The sequence below is a fragment of the Watersipora subatra genome, chromosome 1 (assembly GCF_963576615.1).
Source record: "Watersipora subatra chromosome 1, tzWatSuba1.1, whole genome shotgun sequence".
NCBI classification, from domain to species: Eukaryota; Metazoa; Bryozoa; class Gymnolaemata; order Cheilostomatida; family Watersiporidae; genus Watersipora; species Watersipora subatra.
The window spans coordinates 53552360-53579652 of record NC_088708.1 but is presented as its reverse complement, the minus strand read 5'-3'; the positions used below and the strand labels follow the sequence as shown (position 1 = coordinate 53579652).

General features: G+C 35.8%; 1 protein-coding gene across 1 annotated transcript; it reads left to right on the top strand.

Annotated features, from left to right (window-relative positions):
* Positions 1 to 1382: 1382 nt before the first annotated feature.
* LOC137393610 (zinc finger protein 507-like) lies at positions 1383 to 27020 on the top strand. The gene is made up of 11 exons (XM_068080243.1): positions 1383 to 1431; positions 5684 to 6454; positions 12939 to 13782; positions 15445 to 15645; positions 16948 to 17066; positions 17201 to 17362; positions 17903 to 18061; positions 20175 to 20332; positions 23284 to 23455; positions 24353 to 24492; positions 26052 to 27020. The coding sequence occupies exons 2-11, from the start codon at positions 5732 to 5734 to the stop codon at positions 26398 to 26400; spliced, it is 3027 nt and encodes a 1008-aa protein (XP_067936344.1). The 5' UTR covers positions 1383 to 1431; positions 5684 to 5731; the 3' UTR covers positions 26401 to 27020.
* The last annotated feature ends 273 nt before the right edge of the window (positions 27021 to 27293 follow it).

Here is a 27293-nt window from a genome sequence, read left to right as displayed (position 1 = left end):
CCAAAGCCAAGAGTACTTTAAGTAATACAGGCAAATATTTTCAAAGGGTATAGCGTTACATTAGATCAGTCAAATGTTTTCTATTGGTATAGTGGTACATTAGACCAGAGAAATTTTATTCAACATGACCCAAAAACATCAAGCCGCAACAGAAATTCAGCAATCAGCTTGATCTGAAGCATACGCTGAAATACAAAACGGAAGTAAAAACCTATTAAGCAGTTTTTTAGTGTCCCGATGGTGGTATGATTGAAAATTTATGAGTTTTAGGTAAACATAACTGAATTTTTCGTATGGTCCCACTGGTTAAAATACAGACGAAAAAAACAAAAACGAGTGATGATTGCCAGAGAAGCTCAATCCCCGTCACAAACTTGAAATAAAACCAGTTGAACACTCCCAAATTAAAAGGAACTATCTAGAAATACTTTTACATTCACTAACTGATACAGACAATATATTGCTTAAGACCTACCTCAGTAAGCGTGATTGTTCAACCAATGAAGTTCATTACTACCAAGTGAAGCACGATATGTGCAAAAATAAAATCACCAAAAGCTCTCTCCGGGCTGATTGACGCGAAATCGTCTTTGTTCTCGGGGTTAGATTGTACTCGTAGACATACTGCAAACCATTACGAATAGAGCTTTACAAAATGATATTACATATATAACAAACTGACGTATTCAAACACGTTAACATACGACTGGCGCATACCTGCCAACTCTCACGCATTGGGCGTGAGACTCACGCAATCACCCCAAAGAAAAAATGGAAATGCGTGAGATTTTTGCCCCAATTTCCACAATTTTATATATACTATCATTGATACATCAATTGCCCCAAAACCAAATCTCACGCATTGCCCCACTCTTGGGTTGGCAGGTCTGGACTGGCACCTAACAACAATATTCAACATGAAAAAATATGTTAGCATAAATATGCTAGGCAGAGAAACGCAACTAATAATGTTTACAAACACGTACCAGTCTTACACTAGCAATTTTATTAAAATTTTGAAATAAAATCAAACGTCAACTATCTCACCTCCTAACACAAACGACCCAACGCATGATACGAATCCCGAGAGAAATGAGTTGAATGGAAATGTGCCAACGAGGCAGCAATAAACAAACTGTATTATTCCGGTTAATAGAATATACAGAAGATAAGCATCAACAATTTTTAGACGCTTCGATGTTGTTTGCATATATGATTGATAGAATTTTGAAATTACAGATACAAGAGAATTCCCTGACATTTTTGTGATAATTTTTGCGGCAAACAAAAATGAAACAGGCAGTACGTAACCGGAAACAACCTAGCACACCTGGACCAATTAGAATAGTTGTCATTAGTCACCTGACAACATCTAGCGTACAAAAGTATCACGTGATAGCTTCACGCCATTTTCGTGGTGCGAATGATCAGGTATCTATTTAATTTATATATGCACTATAACACATGCGGTATAATAATGCAATAAAATTGAGCATTTTGTTGCTTTGCAAAATATTGACCATAGATTTTTATTATAGTGACTGCAGATGTTATAAATGTTTAGCTATAATATTTTTTTCCAAATTGTTTTGTACCTACTCGAAGCTAGCTCGTTCTGACTTATAATATTCCGATTAAATTGTTTGAGGTATTCCATGTTTGAGTTATTATTTGGGTGTCTTGTTTACATTAGTGAAAAATATTAGCTATTTTGTACTGCAAGCATTCAAACACATAAACTTGAGTTTATAAACAGCAGTGAGTATAATTTAGACCCAATGCATGCTTGATCCCCAATTAGTGGATGCAGCATATTTTGTGAAACATTTGTCTTTCGTATTGTTTTACACTATTTGCTGCAACTTTACAGGCAAGGAAGCTCATTGTGTCATATATTTTGTTATCCTAGTTTATGAACTTTCAGCATTGCTTCATAACTAATCTGCAAGATTTTTGCTATAGTCCAACAAACAGTGCAGGGCGTTTTTGCCTTGGCGTGTCAACTCTACAGTAACACACATATATTTGTTTCTCTTCTACAACTGTCACATCTGGGCACAATTTCTGCTATCTGTTAAGCCTCCATGTATATGGGGCAGCTTCAGCTCTTCACCTTGTCAGAAAACTTTTTTCATCGAGCTTATATACTGTGTGCCTTTCGGGCATTAATTTAAGGCCTGAAAGAATTCCCATGCAAAATTTAACTGGGGTTATCGTGGGTGTTTGAGTTGGCCATTGAACATGCTTGCAAGATGACCAGTGTATTTTGGACCAAAGGAACAATTCACGACCAGATAATCTTCTTGGCATATCGTAGTGAGGATCGAACCACTGACTTACTACAGAGCAGTCCAGCGTGCTAACCGCTCCAACTCGGCTGACAAAATCTAGCATAAATATATTTGCTGTTAATGTTGTCAGAGCAACTTCAGCTCACAACAGAGAGTTCTAATATGATCACCAAACACCAAGGTGCCCTCAATTATAGAAACTTTAAACTTGTACCCCACAAAAAATGTAATGAAAGTGAATGAAAAGTGAGTTGTGTAAGCCAGGCACATCTCACATAATGTGAGAACACACAATTTAACTTTGTCACCTTGTTGCTATATTGTCAACTTATTAAAATAGGTATGATGCAGTTGCAGTGTGTATAAGTGCTGACGTAGCGAACCTTTCAACTTTTTCTATAAACATAATGTCAGCTTTATATATAAAACATAAAGAATGTGACAGTGCATCAATGATTACATTCTTTTAATTTGTTTGACACAGTGACAAAACCTCATGAGACCTATTTAAAACATCTGAATACTCGTCATGGTTTTAAGGCGCTTGACCAAGGGCTTTTCATTCTTTTTCACAATCATTCCCAAGTTTATAATGTGATCCGAAAGCTTTTTGCATGCTGAAACTGCATGTTATGTTAATCGCTTACTAGTCGAATACTGTTTTTCAGCCTCATCGAGTCCTCGAGAAGCTGCACTGACCAATCGCAGCTCATGGCTTTTTTGCAATTGAAACAAAGCAGTGCCATTTTACGGTTAAAACCGTCTGTATGAATGTCCGTTTCACGTCATAGGCTATGCGGTGCAAGTTAAACTGAATGTTTCAATTCATTCTTGACATTGTCACAAAATTGCTGTTTCGCATAAAGCATACCAAGTTTTTGTGTAGCAATGGAGCAATGAATAGGTATACCAAGCTTGAAAGTGAACTATCTAAGCTGGGTATTCATCTCTAAAAATTATGAACGTCTAAAGTATATTTTGGTGAGGCAAATTTTTCAAAGCCTTGAGCTGTTTTGTATTAGCACGAATGGTGCTACCAAGTATAACTTCATCAAAAAATGTTATTGCTGTGACCAAGTCCTTATTTTTTGACATTAAGATTCATGTCAGTCTCTACTGTTTTTTTTAAATTACTATGAAGTCGACATCATGCTCAGTAAAACGATCATACTACGGGTCAAGGCTATCCAAAACTTGGATACCAAATTAGAATATAACTATGTATTACAGAACAGTTCTGAAGGAAAACGGTGAAAAGCAAACCTTTCAAGTTGAGGCAAGATTATGACCAGATAGAGTAATTTGGTACAAATCATAAGTAGCATCAAGGACAGTAAATGACATGCGATTTTCAAGTTTGGCAAAGCTTGATTTTCTAAGAGCCATTGGAGAATTTTTCACCCAACTGTTATTAATTCCTGTTTAGATGTTACAATATGGGACTGTTGTTTGTTTTGAGAACAACTTTCATTGGGGCATACCAAGCAGTAGAATCTTTGACAGGAAACACAGTAGCTTTAGCAATCGCATCATCTGGCTCCTACGTGACAGTATAGAGATAAATTCTTTTGGTACACGATTTCTGGTTGAAGAAAAGCGTGCTTTTTAGTTTTCATTTTTTGCATCAACACGCCAACATAAAACAAGCATGTCATTCAAGCAGTGCAAATTTAGATGCACAATGAGTTGTTGGACACTCTCAATGACATAATGGCCAAATTTAATCTTCTAATGGAATTCAATTTTGACTCAAAAGACTGGACAGTGGTTTGTTTGATGAAAACGCTATTGAGCAGTGTCAAAGCTCTCTCAAGATAAAAATCACATGACAAGTTGACAGCGTTTTTTATTGCTTAAGAAGCAATAATACAAGACAGATGTATTTTCAAACTGGTTAGGACAAATGCAAGACTGTATAGTAGTTAACATATCTAACACTAATAGCTGTTATAAAATACAAAAAGTAAATGTGGACCATAATTTTTCGGGAGTTGTGTGCACATATGCATTTATCATAAATCTCCCAAACAATCGCTTGGTCGTGGGAAAAGGTAAAAGCAGACCAGTTGACAGAAGGAATTCTAATTAAAATGTCTCGACGGGCTAAAAAAGCAGATACACATCAGATCTCTCAGAATGTTGGAGACCTATTGCTAGGTGCAGGCGATGCTGTCTGTAAATCTCAGGCTGCAGCCATCACAAATGTAAGAGCGAGAACGTAGCAAGTGGTAACACATAATGATATTTTGGGACTAGACTGGGGATGTGAATATTTAATGCAGCAAGAGATGTCAGCTGCAGCTCTTGTGGGAAATTTGGTCATTATGCTAATGCTAAAACAGAAAGTATTTCTCAGCAAGTTGACTGACACCAGTGCGGGCATAATAAAAAAGGATATCCTTTAATAAACTACGTAGCCCACTGCTCCAGCTCAAGCTGAACACTATGCAAACATCGTTGTACTAACTAAACCCCTCATCACCCATGTAGTTCTGGGTGATGAGGGGTTTAGCTAGTACATCGATTTAATTTAGCGATCTAGGGGTTTAACAAAAAGCCATGTGTAAGTTGGGGTAACACATAAAAAACCAGTAGTTGGATCATTCAAAGTTGCATTTTTCTAACAACATTTGTTATAATGAAACATTGTATGTAGCGGATTAGCCTAAAGTGTTTCTTGCTCACATTAAATACAGTTGATTAGTAACTTGTGAATGTGAGGTAGATTTTGTTTTCGATACCAATAAACCTTCTGCATTTTATACAGAAATTTTTCAAGGTTCAAGTTAAATGAAAAGCTAGTAGAAAACAGACATTTATTCAATCCAATTGCATGCCAATATATTGTAGGTACATTACTTTTCTAGATAATTCTTGTTCGAGATTACATTATTCAATTGAATGAAAGAAGCCATGAATTACTTGTTGTCAAGCAATTAATTTATGCTGCAAGTGCCATTATCTAAGTCATATCTTGGTTTATCTATATGTTCTTGATATCTGAATGACTAAGCATCTCATGTAATATATCCGACTACCAACCAAAAATCGATTGTTTTTCAAGTTAGCTCTTTGTTTATTACCATCAGTTCTTGGAGCCTACTACAGATCATTGCTACTAATAAAAAATAATTTGCTTTTATGTTAGTAGATATCAGTGTTTCGATTATGTGTTCAATAAGCAATGTGTATTCCAAAGGGTAGTGAGTGACTCAATATTCACTACTATCAGCAATAGTACAGTATTATATTGTTCTATTTTATCAACTTTATAAGCCATTTTTAGTATTGTATAACTGTCATATGGCTTGATCGATTGTCCACAGCTGTTGTGATCAGTTAATTTCTGATGTTTCATAGATCTTATTTGGTTTATTAACGTTTTAACTCAGGCTGAAGAGAATGCCTGCTGCCGATGGATAGAGTATGCCTAATAAGTGATGGCGCAGCCTGACCAGCTTCAAGAATCTCAACTTGCCTCTAAACAGGAGACTGGAGGCAGTACGTTGATAAACAAATGTAGTATAATGAACTGTTCTCACTGTGATTATTCATCAACTAACAAACACTATCTTCGCCAACACATTGACTTGGTTCATTCAACGGAGAAGCCTTTTAAATGTCCGTTTTGTGATTACGCCGGAAAGCGCAGTCACTCCTTAAAGGAACATTTAATAGTTCACAGTGACGAGCGACCCTTCAAATGCTCTCATTGTAATGCCAAGTTTAGAAAAAAAGGTCATCTTACCAACCATAACAGGATGCATGCAGAATCTCAAACTACACCAACGTGTCTATTATGTAAGGCTGGCACAATAACCTTTGCTAGCCATGATGAACTGTACTTACATCTGCGGAGTGCTCACTTAAACCGGCGAGACACCGCAGTGTTCTGTTGCACCCGTTGTAATTACGCAACAACCGTGAAAGGCAATCTCCAAATTCATGAAATGGGTCACAACGATTACCGTCATGTGGTTCTCATGAAGCCAAAACTACCTCCATCGGCTTGTATCATACTTAAATGCTCGGACTGTGGTTTCGAGACCTCTCAAAGGCATGAACTTGAAGAGCATGTTATGACGAAACACTATGACGCCGATGAAGATGACAGTTTCGAGGAATGTGCCAGTAATAACAATATTCCAAATTTTAGAAAGTTGGTAAGTAGTTTTTATTTTTATGGATGCTCATCTTTCATACACTGTAATTAGTGATCTTCATTGGTCAACTGGACAATCATTTCAACTTCGTAAATCATTAGCTTTCAGCAGGTTTGCTAATTTTGATCAAAAATTAAACTTTAGGCTAGTGTTGCTTTATTGGGTTTAATTTAATCTTGAAAACAAGTGAATATATTATATGAGAAATAATTTATGAAGTAGTTGCAATCCCAGTGTCATAGTACTTTTACTCTCCTACTAGCTTCCGGTTGATTATTATAGGCTCACGATTTAGCCGATTATATACTAGTTATGGAGCTCTGTGCACTGCTGCTGCATTTTCTCAGTTTCTAGGAAAACAAGCAGTATTTTACCGGACAGGCCTAATCTCAGATTATTATCCATTATAATATCGTAGGGAAGTTGTAGTAGTTCATTGGATATTAATCAAAAGTTCATAATTTAAGCTTTTGATTCAACACCGTAAATTCATACCATTCAGCAATACATAAAATATCAAGGTATTACTAGTGTTATTGTTTGTGGCTCAAAATGCTTTGACTGATTCAACTGTAATTTTTCATTTGAGTCTGAAATGACTGCTAGCTGCAGTGGTAAAGTTTATAATGGTTTCTGGTTTTACTGATTTGTTGGGTCGCCGGTATACAATATTTTGTATTTTAATGACTTTATATAGGCAAATTCTTATACAATGTATGTGTGTATTTATATACAATGTTAGTATGTATGTATATGTATATACAATGTATGTGTGTATGTATATACAATGTATGTATGTATATACAATGTATGTATGTATATGTATATACAATGTATTTGTATATGTATATACAATGTATGTATATGTATGTACAATGTATGTGTATGCTTCAGCATTAGAGTGGTCAGGAATTGCTGAGTGCATGTTTTGGACATATTCTTACCTCTGCAAACATTGTGTAAATAATTGTCTAAAAATTAGTATTTATTGATTTTACAAGAAATACTCAGGGGTGCGCCAACTCACAGGCTCTTCTATCATCAAATTCCTTCATGCCACTCGCCACTGTTGTTGTGTAAATGAACCATATGAATTTAATAGAGTTACTCTTATTAGAAAGGTTAGATACGCTTTAATTTATTTTCTCTCATAATAGAGTGTTGTTATTTTTAGTATTTCTGTTGGTTATCAAAACTCTCGTTCTTTGATAGCGATTATATTATATTATTATAATCCAAAACTGCCATATGGAACTTAACAATCTAAAGTAAAGCTGCACATAAACCTGTCTGATCTGTTTGGATGAGCTGCTGCCCACTATTAGTATGTCTGTTCTGGCACACTGATCTGGATACCGGTGGTGTAAAATAGTGCTCTAGAGAACCTTACTTCTCACCTGGCACACTTTGTCATAAACGGCTATCTGACACACCCCTTAAAGTGAAAGTAAACACGTAGTTTTAAGAATGTTTTATATGATTGATAATGCATCATACAATGTCAATTGAACGAGAAAACAAATTTTTAGCAGATATTTTTACTAGTTTAGCAAGGTCAAAGTTGAAAATATATTTTGGTGCATTTACCTCGGACCATCACTGATTCTCAATTCAGCCGTTTCCGGTAACTTGTTCCTTAGTGAGATAACGTCTGACGCATTTGAGTTTTTTGTTTGGCCACAATCAGTTAGTTACAATGCGTAGATGTCTCTTTGCTAGTTGCGAATCTGACACTAGAAGTCGTGGCATAACTTCATTTAGAGTGCCTGTGTCTCAGTCGCCAAATTTAGCAAAAATGTGGCTGTCTAAGGCAAAGCGTGCCGATTTAACTTTTCGCAGACTACCTGCTAGTGCGGTCGTGTGCATTAGGCACTTCCGTGAGAGCCAGCTTTATTCTGAACAATTTGGGATAACCACAAGATTAAGGGTAAAAAAGGGAGAAGTTCCATTCCCTAATGGTGTTGTACCATATAGCAAGAGGGCATCATCGAACAGGAGAACCTCAACTGTAAGTAATTTATAAATAATTTTAAATAAATATTAATAACCAATGTAGTAGTTTTATAATATAAATTAATAAATATAATAATTAGAAATATTTAGTACTGTACATGAGTACAAAGCAATGATTTAATATGATTGGGTGACAATGAGACTCAGGCTGAGTTTCATACGTTTGATTTTAACCTGATTCACTTGAATTAACTTGGCTAACTGAGTAAAAGTTAGTCAGGGAATTTAAATTTTCTGTGCGGTCTGGATTGTCAGAAATGCCCTAATTGTTCATAAAATACATGACTAATATAATCATAAAATTTGGATTGCATTACTATTTTTATATTCATGCTACCATTACTAATACACGCCTTACTGATCGCTTGAAATGATTAGCCTATACTTACAATAAGGTATAAATATTTAGCTATTTGTGTAGTGTTAGTGTGCGTTGGTGATGGTGGTAGATGGCGGTTAAGGTGGTAGTGTTTGTGACACTGTAGGAAAGGGTTTAGAAGCAATTCAAACGTATTAACTTTAGTGGTATTTATTTGTAATTTTTTAATAGGATGTATGGCATTGGACTAAGAATCTGGCCAAAAAGCTGACTAGAGCATGTGTGCGCAAAGATCAGAAAGTGTTGCTCCCTTGGATAAAGGAAATAAAGAACCATGTGTGGTATTCTGCGGTTCAAGGTAAAGGCGATACTGAGCTATTGGTTGAGATGGTACTTAGCATAAGATACCATGTCGCTAATATTCATAGGAGCTTTCCAGGACACGATAAGTTCATCCACTGCTCTCATGAACCAATTGATCCGTAAGTGATGAAAAAATATATTATTTGCACCCAATGTTGGTATGAAAACTGTATGTTGAATCTAATAATATATTCAGAAATAACTAAGCGCAGACAAATGTGTAATATAATATTTTATATATCACTTACAATGCCTTTGGTTTGTGATATAAGAAGATGTAGTCATTTATTGCATAATACTAAACAGAGATTGTACAAATGGTAAATATTCTGCAGCTGGTTGACATTGGAATAAACAGAAACTTTGCAGATTTATAATATATTGAAAAATAACAACGAATAATTTGATATGTTTACAGAGAAATGGAAAGAAAGGTGAAATGGTTAATTCCAGGAAGTGCAGGGCACAAAGTCCTTTGTGATGCGTTAGGGCGAGCGAGACTGCTAAACACATTGCGTCTGTTGAACCATGGTCAACACACTGGTGCTTTAGAAAACCTCCACTGCCTCATATTAAGTTATGCACCAAAGCAAATAGACTTTGATCCCCCAGGATATTTTACGAGGATCAAACTAGCAGCGACATATCACAACACGAATGTAGGAAGAGAAGTTCTGACTGGTAAGCTGTATCTACAATAAAATTATATATGGATCATACTACTCTTCAGCAGGGATACAACTTTTACAGCTTGAACAACATTAAAGATAAATTTATGCAGAAATTGTATTAACACTGGCGATAACTGGCTTTAAATTTTAATTATTATAAAATTATTTATAAAAGATAGCGATGGGGAACTGAAGATGACAGTATATTACTGTAAAAAGGCTAAAGGCTTTCGCACAAGAAATGTATATGTTGGAAAGACGTTTGAATTTTGAAGAGAGCTTTTAAAGATTATCTGTAAGAACTCTATGGGATCAACTCCAAAAGTACCTGCAGTAAGTCATACCTAAACTGCAATGTATGAAAAGCACATTTTGCACCAAGATGTTGGTTCAATTAGCCACTGTCACACAGTCTGCAGAATGATGCATGAACATGCAGTCACCATCCAGTCTTAAATTACCCTAACACTGTACTGTGCGACATTCTGAAATTAGTATGATGATGGTGTGCCACACAAAAAATTTTAACCAGTTTGTTATACTTTGAATTGCTCTACATGTAGATAATAGTTATATTGTGAATAAATATAAATATATGAATTGCAGGACAGAGCAGCTCCACTTTCAAAACGTCTTACAAAACCAGTGGTTGAACAGCAATAGAAATGCACAGGTCAAGATTCACATGAAAGTTATACCCAATCCTTAATAGTTTTATATGAGGTATCGTTTTGATAAAATTAATATAACAGGCTATTCAAATTATAAATATTATGCTGTTCTTTGTATAACATGATTTAGATTTATGTAACATAAGCTGTTAAATGTGGTGTTTTTATGTCATGGCCCAAGTCAAATGATTGAAATATAATTATTCATCAAAGCATACATTATGATTGTATTATTTTGGTAAAATCACTTATTCACTGTACAAGACATGAACATCACATGTGATGGTCTCCATCACATTAGATAATAACGAATCAAGTCAAACGCTATGTTTCGCGTGATTGGATGATTGATTGAGAATCAGTGTTCCCAGTGGCGAGTCCGTTTCACATACATTTTCGCAATGGCATTATCTATCCGATTTTTGCAAAATATGCAGTTGAAAAAAGACTACTCAGTTATATGTGAATGTACGGGCATTTTTCGTTTTTAAAATATTATTTTGAGTGTTTATCTGTTGTAAGAAATAATTTATATTTTGCTAAATGTAGTAAATTACACAAAACAAATAGGTTAAAAGTTGGCCTTCATCAGTAAAATCTGTTTAGTTTCCCTTTAAGTACAGTAGCACAGATTTAGCACAGTAGACGCTTCTACAACATAAAGATATATTCAGCATATGGATTTCTAGTTTCTATTTATGAAGCCTGTCGCTATTGGTTTTCTCTTTTCTTAGTTTTAGAATTGGCAGGTAAGGTCAGTTGAGTCAGCTATAGCCATGAGGTGTGGTATATACCCAGATGTGAACGGCCTAGTTTTAACTAGGCAAATAACAATGCGATCTAAAGTTAAAACTATACTTTGCCTTTCAGTTACCTCATGAGGTCAAACTGCTAAAACATATATATGCCCGACTGATTGCTGAACCACATCTGCCAATGCCGTAGCATTTACCCATAATGTTTCATTCCCGTGTTCAAATTCAACACGGAAAATGTCTTTGCGCTATTTCTTCTCTCTCCCTCTCTTCAATCTGTCAATTCGAGGATCCTAAATCAGTGGGGTTCTTGTATTGCCATTTTTTAAATCTGCAAGATGAGATAACTGACAATCACCCAGAATATCTGGTGATTAAGTTTGATCATTTAGATATGATTTTATCCAGAACCTTGATTGGAGAGATCACATAACATCAGCTCTATAGAAACAGTGTTGTAATTGAGTTTGTTTTCAGCAATTTACCATCTTATTTTTATATATTTTATTCATTGTTGTATTTTAATGTTTTACCAAAATCTTATTCAAATTCAAAAAATATCTTTAAAGCAACATTGCTTATAAAATGATGATAATTACAAAGGATTTGATATGACCAATAATATTATTCTTTTCTCTCTATTATATATAAAATGTTTTGTCAGGTTGATCACTCAGTTAGACTTATGCTGAAATAGGTGAATGTTATAGATACAGCAGTTTTGCTAATATGGTTATTTTAGATCACTAGCTGAGATATGTTATACATACTAGTACACTTGCGGTCCAGTTTGCCTTGAGAGATAATGTGTAATGACTGTATGCGCTATTAATCTAAAATATGGAATGTGGTAGTGCACTTAGCTTAGAATCTGTGGACCCAAATATCTGCCTTTTTCTTCTATATTTTTCCTAACACTCTGAGTGTGTCATCGGACGGAAACTGCTCTTATTATAGTGAAAAATATGGCAAGATGGCCATGTGGTTTGGTGATAGTGCACTTTGCTTCAAATCTGTAGACCGAAGTACCCGGGTTCAATTTCTCTGCGGCGCAATCTCTTTTCTCATGCTCTTAGTAGGGCTTTGGACAGACGGGAGGATGGACACAGCTCGTATTATAGTAAAAATTGAGTCTTAGTCGTTGCTGCCACAGACTTGGTTTCCACAATAGGCATTAGCAGAACTTTATTTAGAGACCAGTAGGTCTGTAAATTTTAGGTAGAATTCACATACCTATTATTATGATTACGTATTTGTTAGGGTCATCGTTGCACTTGCTAATGGTTTGTTGCAAGCTTTTTTAAAAACTTCCTATTTACCTTTAGTAGAGCATTTCTAATTGGTCAGATTTTGTGCATGCAGTTGTTGGAAAGAGTTTGTGTTTGCAAGATAAATTAATTCACATTTTTGTTGGCATCAACTTTTATTGCATTGAGATAGGTGCTTTTGAGACACGATTTTAATTACATTTGCAGATTAGAAATTGACTCCACATTAAATTCATTTTAGTTTGCAATAAATGCAATGCAACTTTTCCAGCAGCTGTAGATGGTTCCATCACGACATCTTGCTGTCAAGTATATAGGCTGAGTTGTATTTGCTAGCCAACTCGCTTTGGCTTCCATCATGCATGATACTTCTTAATTTTATCATCTATCTACATTGTATCTAAACAAACTTTTAACATTGTAGCTGCCTGCTATTAAACCACGCACTCGCGTTGGTAGCCATCTCGCAATGATGCCCAAGTACAAGTGCTCCGAATGTGGCTATGTGACAGCTGATGAGAAGCTGCTCTTAGGGCATGCTTTGCAACATAGCTTTGCAAGCAAAAATGCAGAATTGCAGAACACTCTTGGTATGAATGAAGGAACTGACTCGAATCTGCAGGCTGATGGTTCATACGTCTGCACCATATGTAGTTATTACTGTGATACACAACGTACTTTAAAGGCGCACATGTGGAAGCATCTCGGCCACAAGAATCTACAATACCCTACTTTTCAGAATGGACCCTTGAGTGTCTATGACGGGACACCTTTGGCCGCAAAGAATTTTGTGCGACGCGTGAGTGCTGAAGCTCAACAATCATCAGTGACACAAGAACATTCTGAAAACAATGCAATTTTAGTAAAGAGTATCCAAGGGTGGTCCAAAGACTTTGAGTCGCACAATGAAATAAAAAATTCACAGCCTAGCACTTCTGGAGGAAGCCAAACAGCCGCCTCTCCCTTTCCCCAGAGAGTCGTTGTGCAGAGCATTCAGAGAGTTCCCGACATGAACACGACATCCTGTGACATAGAGGTGAACGAAGAGTTGTTGGCGGTAGAGTCTGTGGCTGCTGGCAGGACAGATATCGAAAATTCAAATGCTGCTGTGGATGGGAACGATAGTTGTGCAGACGGAGATGCTGTTGCGGAAGGAAAGATAGTAAATGCTGATGCTGAAGTGGCCGTTAGCAATCAGAAAATTGACGCTAGTGGATACAGTGCTACCGAAAAAACAGCTGCAACACTTCTTAGTCTTCTCAGGCAAGGTTGGTAGACTATCCTAGCACTGCTGTTTTACATGTACTTGCCTACCATGACGTCTGTTTACAGGTCTGCTTGCTCAGGGGTTCCCAACCTTTTTAATTCAGTTTCCCCTCCCCCTTGTGCCTTTTCATGAATTTGATTCCCCACGCACTTTTAACCATCATGACTAAAAACAATTATACAAATTGTTACAAATTATAATCCAATTTTATTGTACATATCTAAACATATAACAACATATTATTAACTTTTATACAGCATGCATACAACACACAACAATACATGACCAATACATGATCATGACCATGGTTCATGACTAGGTTAACTTACTATCCAATCAAAATCTAAATGGATGTGTTCACATATCTCTGGGTTCTGACTAGCAGCTCATTATTAGCAGCTAGTGTTATAGATAAAACAAAAATGTTAAGTGAGGAAACCCAAACTCACGCGGCAATGCAGGACATAAATTAAAAATTTAACAAACCAGACACCTCTCTGTTCTCCTCTTGTATATTCAAAATTCTCCCCTAGGGGAATTCCTCCCTGGTTGGGAACCTCTGCAGCTAGCGGCAGATGTCTCACAGACTTGTCATTTACAGTTGTCTCGCTGAACTGACACTTGTATGGTTTTGCAGACCTGCCAACTATTATTTTTCTGACTGGTCAGCTACTGCTCTACAGACCGGTCAGCTACTCTTGCATAATTTCAAACAAATTTGACTCTATAATGGGTTGCAAAATATTACACAGATAGTATTTAAGATATCGTTGTCGATAGCCTATAATGACACTTGCTAGTGTTTGCGGTGAAACACCTACATACGATTGCCTTAATGTACCAGTTTTCCTGCAGACGATTGGAAAATTTTGTAAATATCGTACTCTCTACATGACTTAATTTCCATGATATGACGGTAGGTGTCTCGAGGCAGTGCAGTTTCATTAGTGGAAGTGAAGAGACTGGTGAAGATCAAATGGACAAAACATCTAAAATGTAAAAATGAACAAAAAGTTATTTTAATTTTGATATAAGTAGTAAGTTATGCTGCTTGTCTCTATCTCCATTTTTACCTGCTCTCAATCCATTTTCTAGATATCCGAGGCTATCGATTCACTTGTCCTTAAAGTCAAGGAAAAGTGACAACAAAAACTCCTCTTTTGAATTATCGTATTTGTAAATTTAGCTTTTTGTTTTAATTCTGCTTTAGAGTTTGTTTTAGTGTTATGCGTGATCAATTTTCTGCAGTATTTATCAAGGCGGCTGCAAGTTTTTGGATCGCTCAGTCACTTAAATGAATTACAGTGATTCCACCTACGACAGTTTTATCATGTAAAACAGGTCTCGCTACGAACTAATTTTGTTTGTGGAAATCTCGATGTGTCTGATTTTTTATTGCCAAGGCAACAGTTTTTGACTGTCAACATGTGATCTAAGCACTGCGAATTGAATACCTTCGACAATAGCTAACTGTTTAGATGTGTAATTTTGGACATAACGAAATTAATCTGATCCCTTCACAATCATCCGCAATTGACATGGAACTCCTTTTCTGCTTCGCCATTCTGCAGAGGTTTACTATCTTTCAAGAGCAAAACCATACGCTGTGCTCAAAGAAAACACAATGAAAAATCATTGCTTCACAATATGTTTGCTACTACAGGGCCAAATGTGAACCCAGCATGCCCACCCCCTGGTTACTATGCGGAGATGAGAGAGGCAATGGAGCAGTCTGAGCCTGAAGTTCATTGCGGATCTGACAGTGCAATTGTTGATGATGTGGCCGGGGAGGAGGTAGTAGGTACTGCAAGTGTCAACAGCAGCCCGCCAAGTGAAATACAGTCTATAGGCAAACCCAAAAAAGGTGAACCGATGTTCATTACTTGAACTTATCATGCGTTATATCAATAATTTCCAGTCAACCTGTTAGTTAGTGTCATACGCTGATAATGATAAAATGCACTAGTGTCTGGACAACGCAGTTTCTGTCTTCATGATCATATAGTACATCATGATGAACCACCATTTTCTTACAAAAGGACAAAGAACTGCAAAAATTTAAAAATAGCAATTTTATAAAAAGCAGTATTAACTGCCTTTATAGAACGAGGTGATTTTAGTATGTCATAGGCAAATAATTCTCACATTTTTGTTTTGCGCTCACGAGTCCAAGCGCTGTGTTGCAGGATACACAGCAGCTGCCTTGAAATACATTCCCTAGATAATGTCAATATTAGAAAACTAATTTATAGATAACTTATAATAGTATAGATAATGCGCCTTCCTTTATTTGCCAGTCACCTGCTTGTTTCAATAAAAATACCACTAACAGTTCTTGTGTCAACTTCACTTTATCAGCATAAAGGGTGCGTAGCACCAATCGTTCTAAGGTGTAGCGAAGGTATGCGTGTGGATGACTATAAGAAATGGACCAAATGCCATCACCATGTAGAGCAATGATTATTGTCAACTTCTCGGTAGCTGGAACAGATGTACAAAATGCATTTTATTCAGATGGTGCATCTACGGTGATTATCTTATAAGACATTAACACTAACAGCTGTCACACTCGATTTCATAAGGCTATTTCTGCTAAAACTCAGCGGTAGGCCACTTGAAGGAAATTTGAAGTATTGACATATTATTAAATGATTAGGAGTAAATTTAATTGATTTATTCAGAGGCGGTGATTAAAGACATGCACAACATTTTTTCTTAAATTTTATCAGGAAGTATCGGTATTTTTCTATCATTTGCGATTTTTTTTATGTTTGAGGTGATCTGATTGCTAGGATGTTTCAATATTAAAATAGACAAAATTTGATCGCGATGAAAACGCTCAGATCAAGTGAAAATGCGATTATGACATCTATAACTGCAAAAAGACCGACAGGATAGAGACGAGTAATGCTTCAACTTAACGCAATAGTGCAATCAATTATTCCTACGATAACAACTAGTGATGTCATTTCAAATGTATGTTTTTTCTGAGCGTTTTAATCATGATCAATTATGATCAATTATGATCAATTTTAATATTGGAACATCCCAGCAATCACCTCAAACATAAAAAACAATCGCAAATGATTGAAAAGTTGTAATACTTTCTTATAAAATTTTGTGTAAGTTCATCCTTAAATATTTTTCTTTTTTGCGATTTATACAGGCATCTGCAGCTCCTTATTGGCCGTCATCGAGCAGCTGCGTCAGCGACAAGCCGAGGAATCGCCAGCATCTGGCGTTCAAAGTCTAAGGAAACGAAAACGTATCTCTTCATCTGAAGAGGTAACTTTGGATGCATCGTTGAATTTATTTATTAACAAGATTGTGCTGTTTTGTGTTGTAAAGCCATGCTTATAGATAGAATAGGCTCTTTTGAGCTGCAGATGTTGGCCATGGCTATTATTTCAATTTCATAGGCGGAGGATTCCGGTCAGATAGCAAATGATAAAGCGACAGAGAAAATGGGAGGAGTTATTGATTCGAGCAGAGTTGTCTACCGTTGTAAGCCTTACCAACTAGGAAGGGGCTCTGGCCACACTTCTCCGGTTGAGGACACTAAACATAAAACTGATCGACAGGTTCGTAGTTGTGCACTCCTGTTCCGTCTCTGCTGAGATTGTGAGTAGAGAATTACTAGCAGCTTTGCATTGTTTGATGATTGTCATCAATTGGTTCATCTAGATGTGAATTGTTCAAACATTGGTTATTGATATAGGTGGTTTAAGGAAGGGCGAATACGACGTTATTAGTGTCAAATAAACCGACAGAATAGAGAAATGTGTAGAAAATCGTAACGCTGCAACCTGAATGCAATAGCTTGTATCGACTATAGCAACAATAGCAACTAGTGACGTCATTTCAGCATGAATTTTTTTCTGAGAATTTTAATCTTGAAACATCTTGGCAGTCAAACTACCTCAAAGTCTTAAACACGAAAAGCAATCGTAAATGATAGGAAAATACCGATACTTTTTTAATAAAATCTAGTAAAATTTTGTACAAGTTCATTTTTGGTTATTATGTTGTGACTTTGAAACATTGAGGCATATCAGCATGTCATGTGCACAGTTACTGGAGCTCTGTCTTTGCTAAAATTTAGTCGAATTCTTCTGTAGGAGGATTCTGTGGAGATAGATGTGTGCCCAGCCAACATGAACGCAGTGTTGGACGCTGATCAGGTGCTAGCAGCTGCTCATGGAGTGGTGGTTTATAGGTGTGAGCTCTGTCATTATCGCTCTTCCAGTCATCTTATGCGTCAGCATATGAAAGTTCACAAGGTCAGACTTCAGATGTTGTCTTCTGTTTATTAGTCTTTTGGGCTCAATTAATATTGACCAAATTCTTGTTTGTCAATAATCGGAAATGAGCTAGAAGAAAATTTAAAGCTTCTCAAGTTTAAATTGACCTTAATTTGACCTTAATTTATGTAGAGACATCAGTGCTACATCAGACCTTAATTTATGTAGAGACATCAGTGCTACATCAGACCTTAATTTATGTAGAGACATCAGTGCTACATCAGACCTTAATTTATGTAGAGACATCAGTGCTACATCAGACCTTAATTTATGTAGAGACATCAGCGCTACATCAGACCTTAATTTATGTAGAGACATCAGTGCTACATCAGACCTTAATTTATGTAGAGACATCAGCGCTACATCAGACCTTAATTTATGTAGAGACATCAGCGCTACATCAGACCTTAATTTATGTAGAGACATCAGTGCTACATCAGACCTTAATTTATGTAGAGACATCAGTGCTACATCAGACCTTAATTTATGTAGAGACATCAGTGCTACATCAGACCTTAATTTATGTAGAGACATCAGCGCTACATCAGACCTTAATTTATGTAGAGACATCAGTGCTACATCAGACCTTAATTTATGTAGAGACATCAGTGCTACATCAGACCTTAATTTATGTAGAGACATCAGCGCTACATCAGACCTTAATTTATGTAGAGACATCAGTGCTACATCAGACCTTAATTTATGTAGAGACATCAGTGCTACATCGAGTGACTTTAATTACTACATCATAACATTTAAGTTCTTCTTTCGGTTTTGTACAATCAATATTTTTTCTCTGAATGTGAAACCAGTTTTTCCATTTCTCTCTTTCAATGCAATCTTTGCATTTTGGTTGTCTAACTATTTTATTTACCATGTTTGAATATCAAGTGTAGAAGACTGCAGTTTATAACCGCTTACATAAAAGCAATAAAAACTTTATAACCAGTTCTGATGGCCGCAAAAAGACACTTGCTATTTTGCTGCAGTTGTTTTCACTTACCTTTGTGACATAAACTCGATAATAATTTGTAAAACATTTAGGCAACTACATAATTTTTATTCAAGTCCATGATAACAGAAGATACTCTTTTTATGATGATATATTTTATCTTTGACAGATTTAGTAATTATCCATGTTCTAGCCAAAAGCTCGTTAATTTTAAACACATATGAGCCTTGCAGGAGTTGTCTGTTTATCAATAGAGTTATTTCAAACTGGTCTTGTCGTAAGTAGGCTAACTGCTCCTTTTTAATTAATGACTTTTGGCAAGGTTTTCATCTGAAGCTTTGATAGATGGACTTCATGGACCATTACTGTTCTACTATTAGATTGGATTGATAACGTATATTTTCAGTTGCTCACCTAGCATTTGTGTCTACCCCATAGCCTATCTAATTATGACTGTTATAGACGTATCCACAGAGTTCTCATCTGTCAGATATAGTTGAGAGCTAAATTTTTTGGTGTAAGTATATATATATATATCTTTATAAGACCCATGGTTCTCATGTAATCACGCCTGCCGTTGATGGCCTATCTCTTCATATCATGCATTGTAGGTAGCACCTGCCAATTCTTCTCAGTCCTTTTCCACGGCTCACTGTCAATTCGGTCCAACGCTGTCCGTTTATGACACCAACTCCTTCTGTTTTGCATTGCGGAGGTTTTGGTTATGCTTTGCTTAGGGCTTGAAAGTAATTGAGGTGTTTGACCAATCTAGATTTTACATCGCATGCCATTAGACCACTCCTACTTGATCAGTTGAAATAATTTGTGATTATATCTTCTGAAATACGTGAAAAGAAAAAGAGAATATAAAGAGAAGCTATACCTTAAATTTGCTCTATTTGCATCTCTCTGCACGGAGCCGTTTATGTATGCATTTCTTTATCGTTTGGTACCAAATCATTAACTTTACATTTTCTAGACTAGCTCGGACCGATATTTAGGAAATTGGCATATCCGGGTGAACTTCGCTGCCTCTTATATTATTTCGCCTTAAACAACACGTAAACATAGTTTGAAAAGATTATTGTAAGAACAATAGTAATTTATTATATGGTGCTGCTAATATGATGCAATTTGTAGAAAAAGAAACCACACGAGTGCTCCCTCTGTGACTTTGTGGCCAGCAGCACGTCACTCTTGCAAGATCACATGATTCAACACTGCAAAATGAGGCAGTTTCAATGCAAGCTTTGTTCTACTGTCTTCAACTACAAGAGCCAACTGCGGGCCCATACAAGGTAACACTCTCTTCTGTAATAAACATTTTGTGGCATCTCCTAGAATTTTATTTGACTGGCTGTTTCGGTTAAAATCCACCTGTGCTCTGGTTTGTATGACTGCTTAAAAAACTGCTATTATTACAACTTCAATTAAAATAAGCTCGTAATGATACTGTGGCAGTCTAGTGTGCGGTGAGAGATAGTCAGGTATAATGACTATATGTACTGTACAATTATAACTAGTAACCTGGTAATTTAGTGTACTGTAAGAGATAGTCAGGTATAATAACTATATGTACTGTACAATTATAACTAGTACCCTGGCAGTCTAGTGTGCCGTGAGAGATAGTCAGGTATAATAACTATATGTACTGTACAATTATAACTAGTACCCTGGTAGTTTAGTGTACTGTAAGAGATAGTCAGGTATAATAACTATATGTACTGTACAATTATAACTAGTACCCTGGTAGTTTAGTGTACTGTAAGAGATAGTCAGGTATAATAACTATATGTACTGTACAATTATAACTAGTACCCTGGTAGTCTAGTGTACCGTGAGAGATAGTCAGGTATAATAACTATATGTACTGTACAATTATAGCTAGTACCCTGGTAGTCTAGTGTACCGTGAGAGATAGTCAGGTATAATAACTATATGTACTGTACAATTATAACTAGTACCCTGGCAGTCTAGTGTGCCGTGAGAGATAGTCAGGTATAATAACTATATGTACTGTACAATTATAACTAGCACCCTGGCAGTCTAGTGTACCGTGAGAGATAGTCAGGTATAATAACTATATGTACTGTACAATTATAACTAGTACCCTGGTAATTTGGTATACCGTGAGAGATGGTCAGGTATAATAACTATATGTACTGTACAATTATAGCTAGTACCCTGGTTGTCTAGTGTACTGTGAGAGATAGTCAGGTATAATAACTATATGTACTGTACGATTATAACTAGTACCCTGGCAGTCTAGTGTACCATGAGAGATAGTCAGGTGTAATAACTATATATACAGTTATTCCAAAATGCTAGGTGATCGATTGCCGCAGGTGGTAGAGTGGTAGTTTAGCAAGCGAGACCTATTAACTATACGTATAGGTCTATGTTGTCGTGAGTTTCAATCCAGTAAGATGTAATTTTGTGAACCTCGCGTGGCTTTAGACAGACAGACACAGCTCTTATTATAGTAAAGACTAGATGAATGCCCGGGTAACAAAAAAGGTTTTAGCATAGAAAATTTATTTTTAATCAACATATACAACATTTACCACTCCATCTTTAATATAAAGGTACAGTGCATCATCAGGACACAATTTTTATCCGTTTCAGGGTTGGCATCGTATGGTGAAAAAATCTTATGTAGAGGTATAGAAACCATAGCAATTATATAATGCAAACATCCCCGGGTAATAATCGTCAAAATTTTATATAAGTGCTGTACATATTAAAAATTAGTAACAAAATAGTATATTAACCTTAGCAACTTACCTACACTGACTTCATTGTATTTAGTAGTTATGATCTGCAATAACATACGGTATAACATTATAATGTACCGTACGTACAATATGGAGTTCTTACAGGTATAGCATCTACATTGAATTCTCCTCAAATAAGGCTTACTAAGCACACTCACATAAAGCCAAGTTTTAGTATGTATCTTCAACTATTTTACAAAACTTCAACTTTTTATCACTAAAATTTTATCACTTACCAGTTTCTGTCTTCGCTTTCATCATAACTTTTAGCATTTGTCTGTCATGTCATATATGTCATGACGTATTAATTGATACATTGCGCCTACGGGTTACGATGCTCCTGATATAAAATATTTTTCATCAAACTCTGTAAAACACGATGCTTTTACGTCCTCGCTATACTAGGGCGAATTTGGTTTCCCACCATATGTTATCAACAAAAATTTATCTTTAAATTAAGATTTGGCGATTTGTGTACTGATTATATACGTTATTAAGAGATATACCTTGCTCGCCATCTGAGTTCGGCCTTATTCGTTATGGTAAATACGGAGTCGCAAACAGATAAGTGATAAAACTTTAGTTAAAGGTTTGAAGTTCAATAAAATACATACTAAAACTTTCTTTAAGTATGTGTTTGTTTAGTAAGCTAAATTCATCTAAGTTAGATTCAGCGTTTGTGTTACACGTCTGTCTCGAAGGTGAAAACTCTCTATGGTATGTTCTGCACGTAGTACATTATAATGTTACATTTTCTTGCAAATCATAACCACAAAATGCACTAAAGTTGTAGGTAGCTATAGTTATCAAAGTTAACATATTGTTTTGTTACTATTTTTGATGATGATGATTTTTGCCAGGTGTTTGCATTAGATAATTGCTATGGGTTTCTATACAACTCTATACAATATTTTCGCCTTATGATGACAACACTGAAATGAACTAAAATCATATAATTGTATACCAAAAAATTTTTCATTGTATTCGTGGCTAAACATACTATATTTAGCTATTACTTGCTAATGATTTCACAATTCCATTTAAACACCTCTACAGTTTTATTTCTTTTCTCAATTTTTTTCTCTAAAACACTTCTTTCATTATATGAAATTTAAAAGTTACAGTTGTTTGAAAACCTTTACAGTTGTTTTATTTTTTCTCTTAATTCATTTGACCTGCACAAAAAACAATTTTCTTATGATATGAAGTTTAAAAGTGTGAATAGTAAATGTTCTATGGGAATGTTAAATAAAAAGAAATTCTTTGTCCAAAGACTTTTTTATTACTCAGGCAACACCGGGCATTTGTCTAGTTTATATAGATTAAAGATTTCCTAGCTAATCATTACAGTTTTAAACTTGCTTGAGGCCTGCTGTTAGCAACTACTCACTATAGCATTAACTGAAACTCTTTGCATCTTCATCTTTATGAATTGGTAATTGTCCTGTCATACAACGGCTATTTGCGTTATATAGAGTACATGAGGATGGACAAGCATTCTACTGCGAACACTGTGAGTATGTGACTTCATACCTCGACTGTTTCCAGGAGCACTTAAACCAGCACTCGGAGACCATCACCTCCTTTTCCTGCATCGCTTGTCGCGAGGCCTTCTCAGAGCTTGTTAACCTTCAAATACATATGAAGGTATGTAGGTAGTTTGAGTGTATTCGTGTGTCAGCTTTAGCATTATAGGATGTTTTGCTGCTGGACTCTTTGTGAAATATCGTATGAAGCGCTAGCTTTACAAGTTGGTGCTTGGAAAAAACCTTTGTTGATAGCTGATGAATGTTGGCGTTATATATTGTTAAGAAAACTGATGTGTTCCTCCACTGCTCCGCAAGAATTAAAACTACCCAAGTCCAACGACTAAAACATATCTTTGATAAATCTATATATAAAACATTTACAACTCAATGCATGTGCTTACAAGACATTGCATGCAAGAGACCGCCAGTGAATCTTTGCCTCGCGTTGGTTTGGGCGCCTCCTTATATGGTCTCTTCGATGCAGTAAGCCGTGCCCCTCGATAGCAGGGCCGACTCGGTAGTTCTATTGAGGGTCAAGCCTTCTGCTGTGTTGGGGCTCGGTTCGGTCTTCTTAGCGTCGTCCGCTTTTGAAAATGAAAGATGTCCTGAGTCTTATCAGGCTTACTGCTAGTAGCATATATAAATCAGTTGGTAATTTTGAAATTAGACTTGTCTCCTCCCCTATTCCGACTTTTTTTTGTTCCTGGTGACCTGACTAGCTAATTGCTTGCTTCCGTGATGACTAGTCTTTGTTCGTCGTGGCCTAACATTGCTGGCTGAAGCAATTCCCCTACATCACAAAAATTCATGACGGAAGATTCCGTAATTCACAGATGATATTATTACCTAGTTGTTAGTTTATTAATGATTGTGGAAAATGTATATGTCAAGATTTTTGCACTGACATTTACATGCATTTTTGAAACATGTATTTTATTTTAGTCTCCTTTTATTGCAATGGAATGCTGCACACATGTGAAAATGACTAGATCAGTTGATATTACACGTTTCACAGGAATCTTGTATGGAAGTGAAGAAACTATACAAGACTAACCTTATGACAGCATCGCAACCATCTAGCATGAAAGCCTCTGATCCTACCTCAAGGACACTGAAATGTGATCAATGCGAGTTTGTGGCTTTGAGCATTCGCAGGTTAGTTAGTTCATTTTTTAATATTTTAGCTGTCATTGCTATTGCATTGTTTTTCAGCAAGTTTTTATTATAAATGAAAATATTATTCAAGCATATTAGACGAAAATGAAAAGGTTTTATTTCAAATGTAGCATAAATAGGTATATCATTTACAAGGTGCCTGCAGACAATATCCATCATAGCTCATCCAAAAATTTATTTTTGACTTTACATAAGTAAATGCTGCTGCAGACACTGCAGTTAGCAACAGGAAAATTTACTTGTATTTAGCAATGCTTAATGTTTTTGGTTGCGGCTGGATGTTTTTGAGAATGACTTCTGAGTGAAAAAAAATACGTCACAAACTGAGATATTTTACAACAGCTATGACCAAATATTGGGCTGAGTTCGGCTCTAGTTTAATTCTAGATCTTCGTTATTTTTGTGGATTATTTAAATCTGGTTGCTGATGATAATTTTTCATATTTGCATTCTTTTTAATTTTTTTATCAATAATACGCTTTTTCCCTTTGTAACTAACTAGGCTATAGAAAACCCACAATGAAACGTGCAACATGGTTCCTTGTGATATTTTTGTAAGTAACAGGTATTAAGTAACAGTCTTTAGCAACTTTGGTAAAAATGGTTATTTCTCAAAATGCTTCTCTTGCCTTGTTTGAAATCACTTCTCTTGAAATTCATAATCTTCTTTGAACTTTCAGTTTTACAAATCACTCTTAATCTTTTTATTTTGCTATAAGTCGACTTATTATCATTCAAAACTGTTAAAACTACCATAAGGTAAATTCACACCTTGTTATAGTAATATACAGTTAATAGCTCATTGTTTGCAAGACATCAATTTTGACAGTTTGGTATCTGATATGAATGTTTGGGGTTTCCTTTTTTTTTAAAATGGCTTGTCGTGCGTTATTGTTTTAAAAAGGCAGCTGAAAGTAAAAACTTTGTTATAAATAGAGTCAGTGAAAACGTAGGAAAAATGTATTCCAGTTTTATTGAAAACTCTATAACCAATATGTTATGTGAGAATGCTATTGATGAAAGATTGCACATCCATTTCTGCTGCTAGGAAGTTTTATAGCTTGGTTGCTACATGGTTGGTGTTAGTTATAGCACTTCACAAAACCTCTCATTTTACCTCTATTGTACTCGCTTTACACTATCAATACGACCTCTTACTAACCGCTAACAACATTTATTGAAATTGCATACAAAGATGTGGGACTATGTATTTGACCGTAAGCTTTATTTCTCTATAAAGTCGCAGACCTGGTTAGTCCCTTTGCTGGTCCCAACTCATAAGAACATGTACTTTAGGAGCCGGAATTTTTTCCATCTGTTGTTTGTTAGTTATTTTGTTTATCACAAGGGGGTATTATTGTTAGTCACGCTTTGTTTTAGTAAAACTACCTTGAGGCAGATTTTGAATTCAACTTGTGTATGTAGATATTTTAGTCATGTTGCATTATCAGAAGTATATAACAAGGTATAAAAAGAGTAAATGTGGTTTTCCTGATAGCTGAAATGAGGTGGTTTGTAACTATTTGTTTAACTTGTAGCCTCAAATCTCATCTAAAGCGACACATAAATGACAAGCGGTACATTCAGCAGCCCCTCGAGCAATACAAATGCAACCTCTGTGGCTATGTTTGTCATCACATGCCCTCACTCAAGTCACACATGTGGCGCCATGCGAATGACTCGGATTTCTCCTACTCCTTCAATGATCTGCTAGCTGATACATCTAAGGCTGTTGATAAGAAGGGAAAACCCTTGATAACCCTTCGATGCTGCCAGTGTGGATATGAGACCCTGCAGAAGGCTGAGCTTGACAAGCACATGAAAAGACATTGGGACATTATTAAAAAAACATATGACGTCGGCAGTATTGTAGGATCATCTGATTGAACTCCGTGAAGTGTTTGATCATTGTTTGAAGCATCATTGCCAATATTAGATCCAAAATTGAAACATTTATTTCTGCTTTCATCTCGCAATGATTTTTCACAGAATGGTATCTATTTCAAAATGTCAATATTTTTGTGGAATGTACTGGCTTTCATTTGCCAAATTGACAAGATCGTTTTATTTTGCAATTGAAATTTCCGCTGGATTTGTTTTACAATATTTTTGCGTTACCTATCTGAAATAGCATACGCTCTGTTCTATTAGGCTAGATTTTGCAGCACTATTTCTTTAGGTATTTGTTGCGTTATAATTATTATTTTAATTTATAGATTTGTTCCATAGAAGTAATAAGTAGTTCTGAATTGTCAGCACAGGTTTGACTTTCCTGTAAGCATATTTTTTGTTAGTGTTTTTCTTTGCATTTTGATGTGCATTTCTCTCCCTGTTAACCTTCTTTAAAAAATCTATAAGTGTATTGTGAAGAGGCTTGTTATGTGTAGTTGATGATCTTTTATACCTTCCATGTAGTTAGATCTGCTTCAGAGGAATCTCTACTAGTAAGCTTTGCTTTAGAAATCAGTGTTCGCTTCTTCCAATATATTTTATGCACATGCAGTCAACATTTATCACCTGTTCTTATATACATATACTACTGTCATTATTTGGCTCCATGTAAATCTGTAGTGCAATTCCACAGCTCTATATGATCAAACGCTATCTTTATTTTGGTGGTCATTCAGTACGTCCTAGTTTTCCAAGTTGTAGTGCTATCATGCTCATCACATCGTTAAGTGGAAAATGTACTTACCCGGCATCTCCCCCAGAAATGTTATGTGTGTTTTTGGAAGAATCATGCTATACATGTTATATTCTTGTGATATCTAGAGTCACTG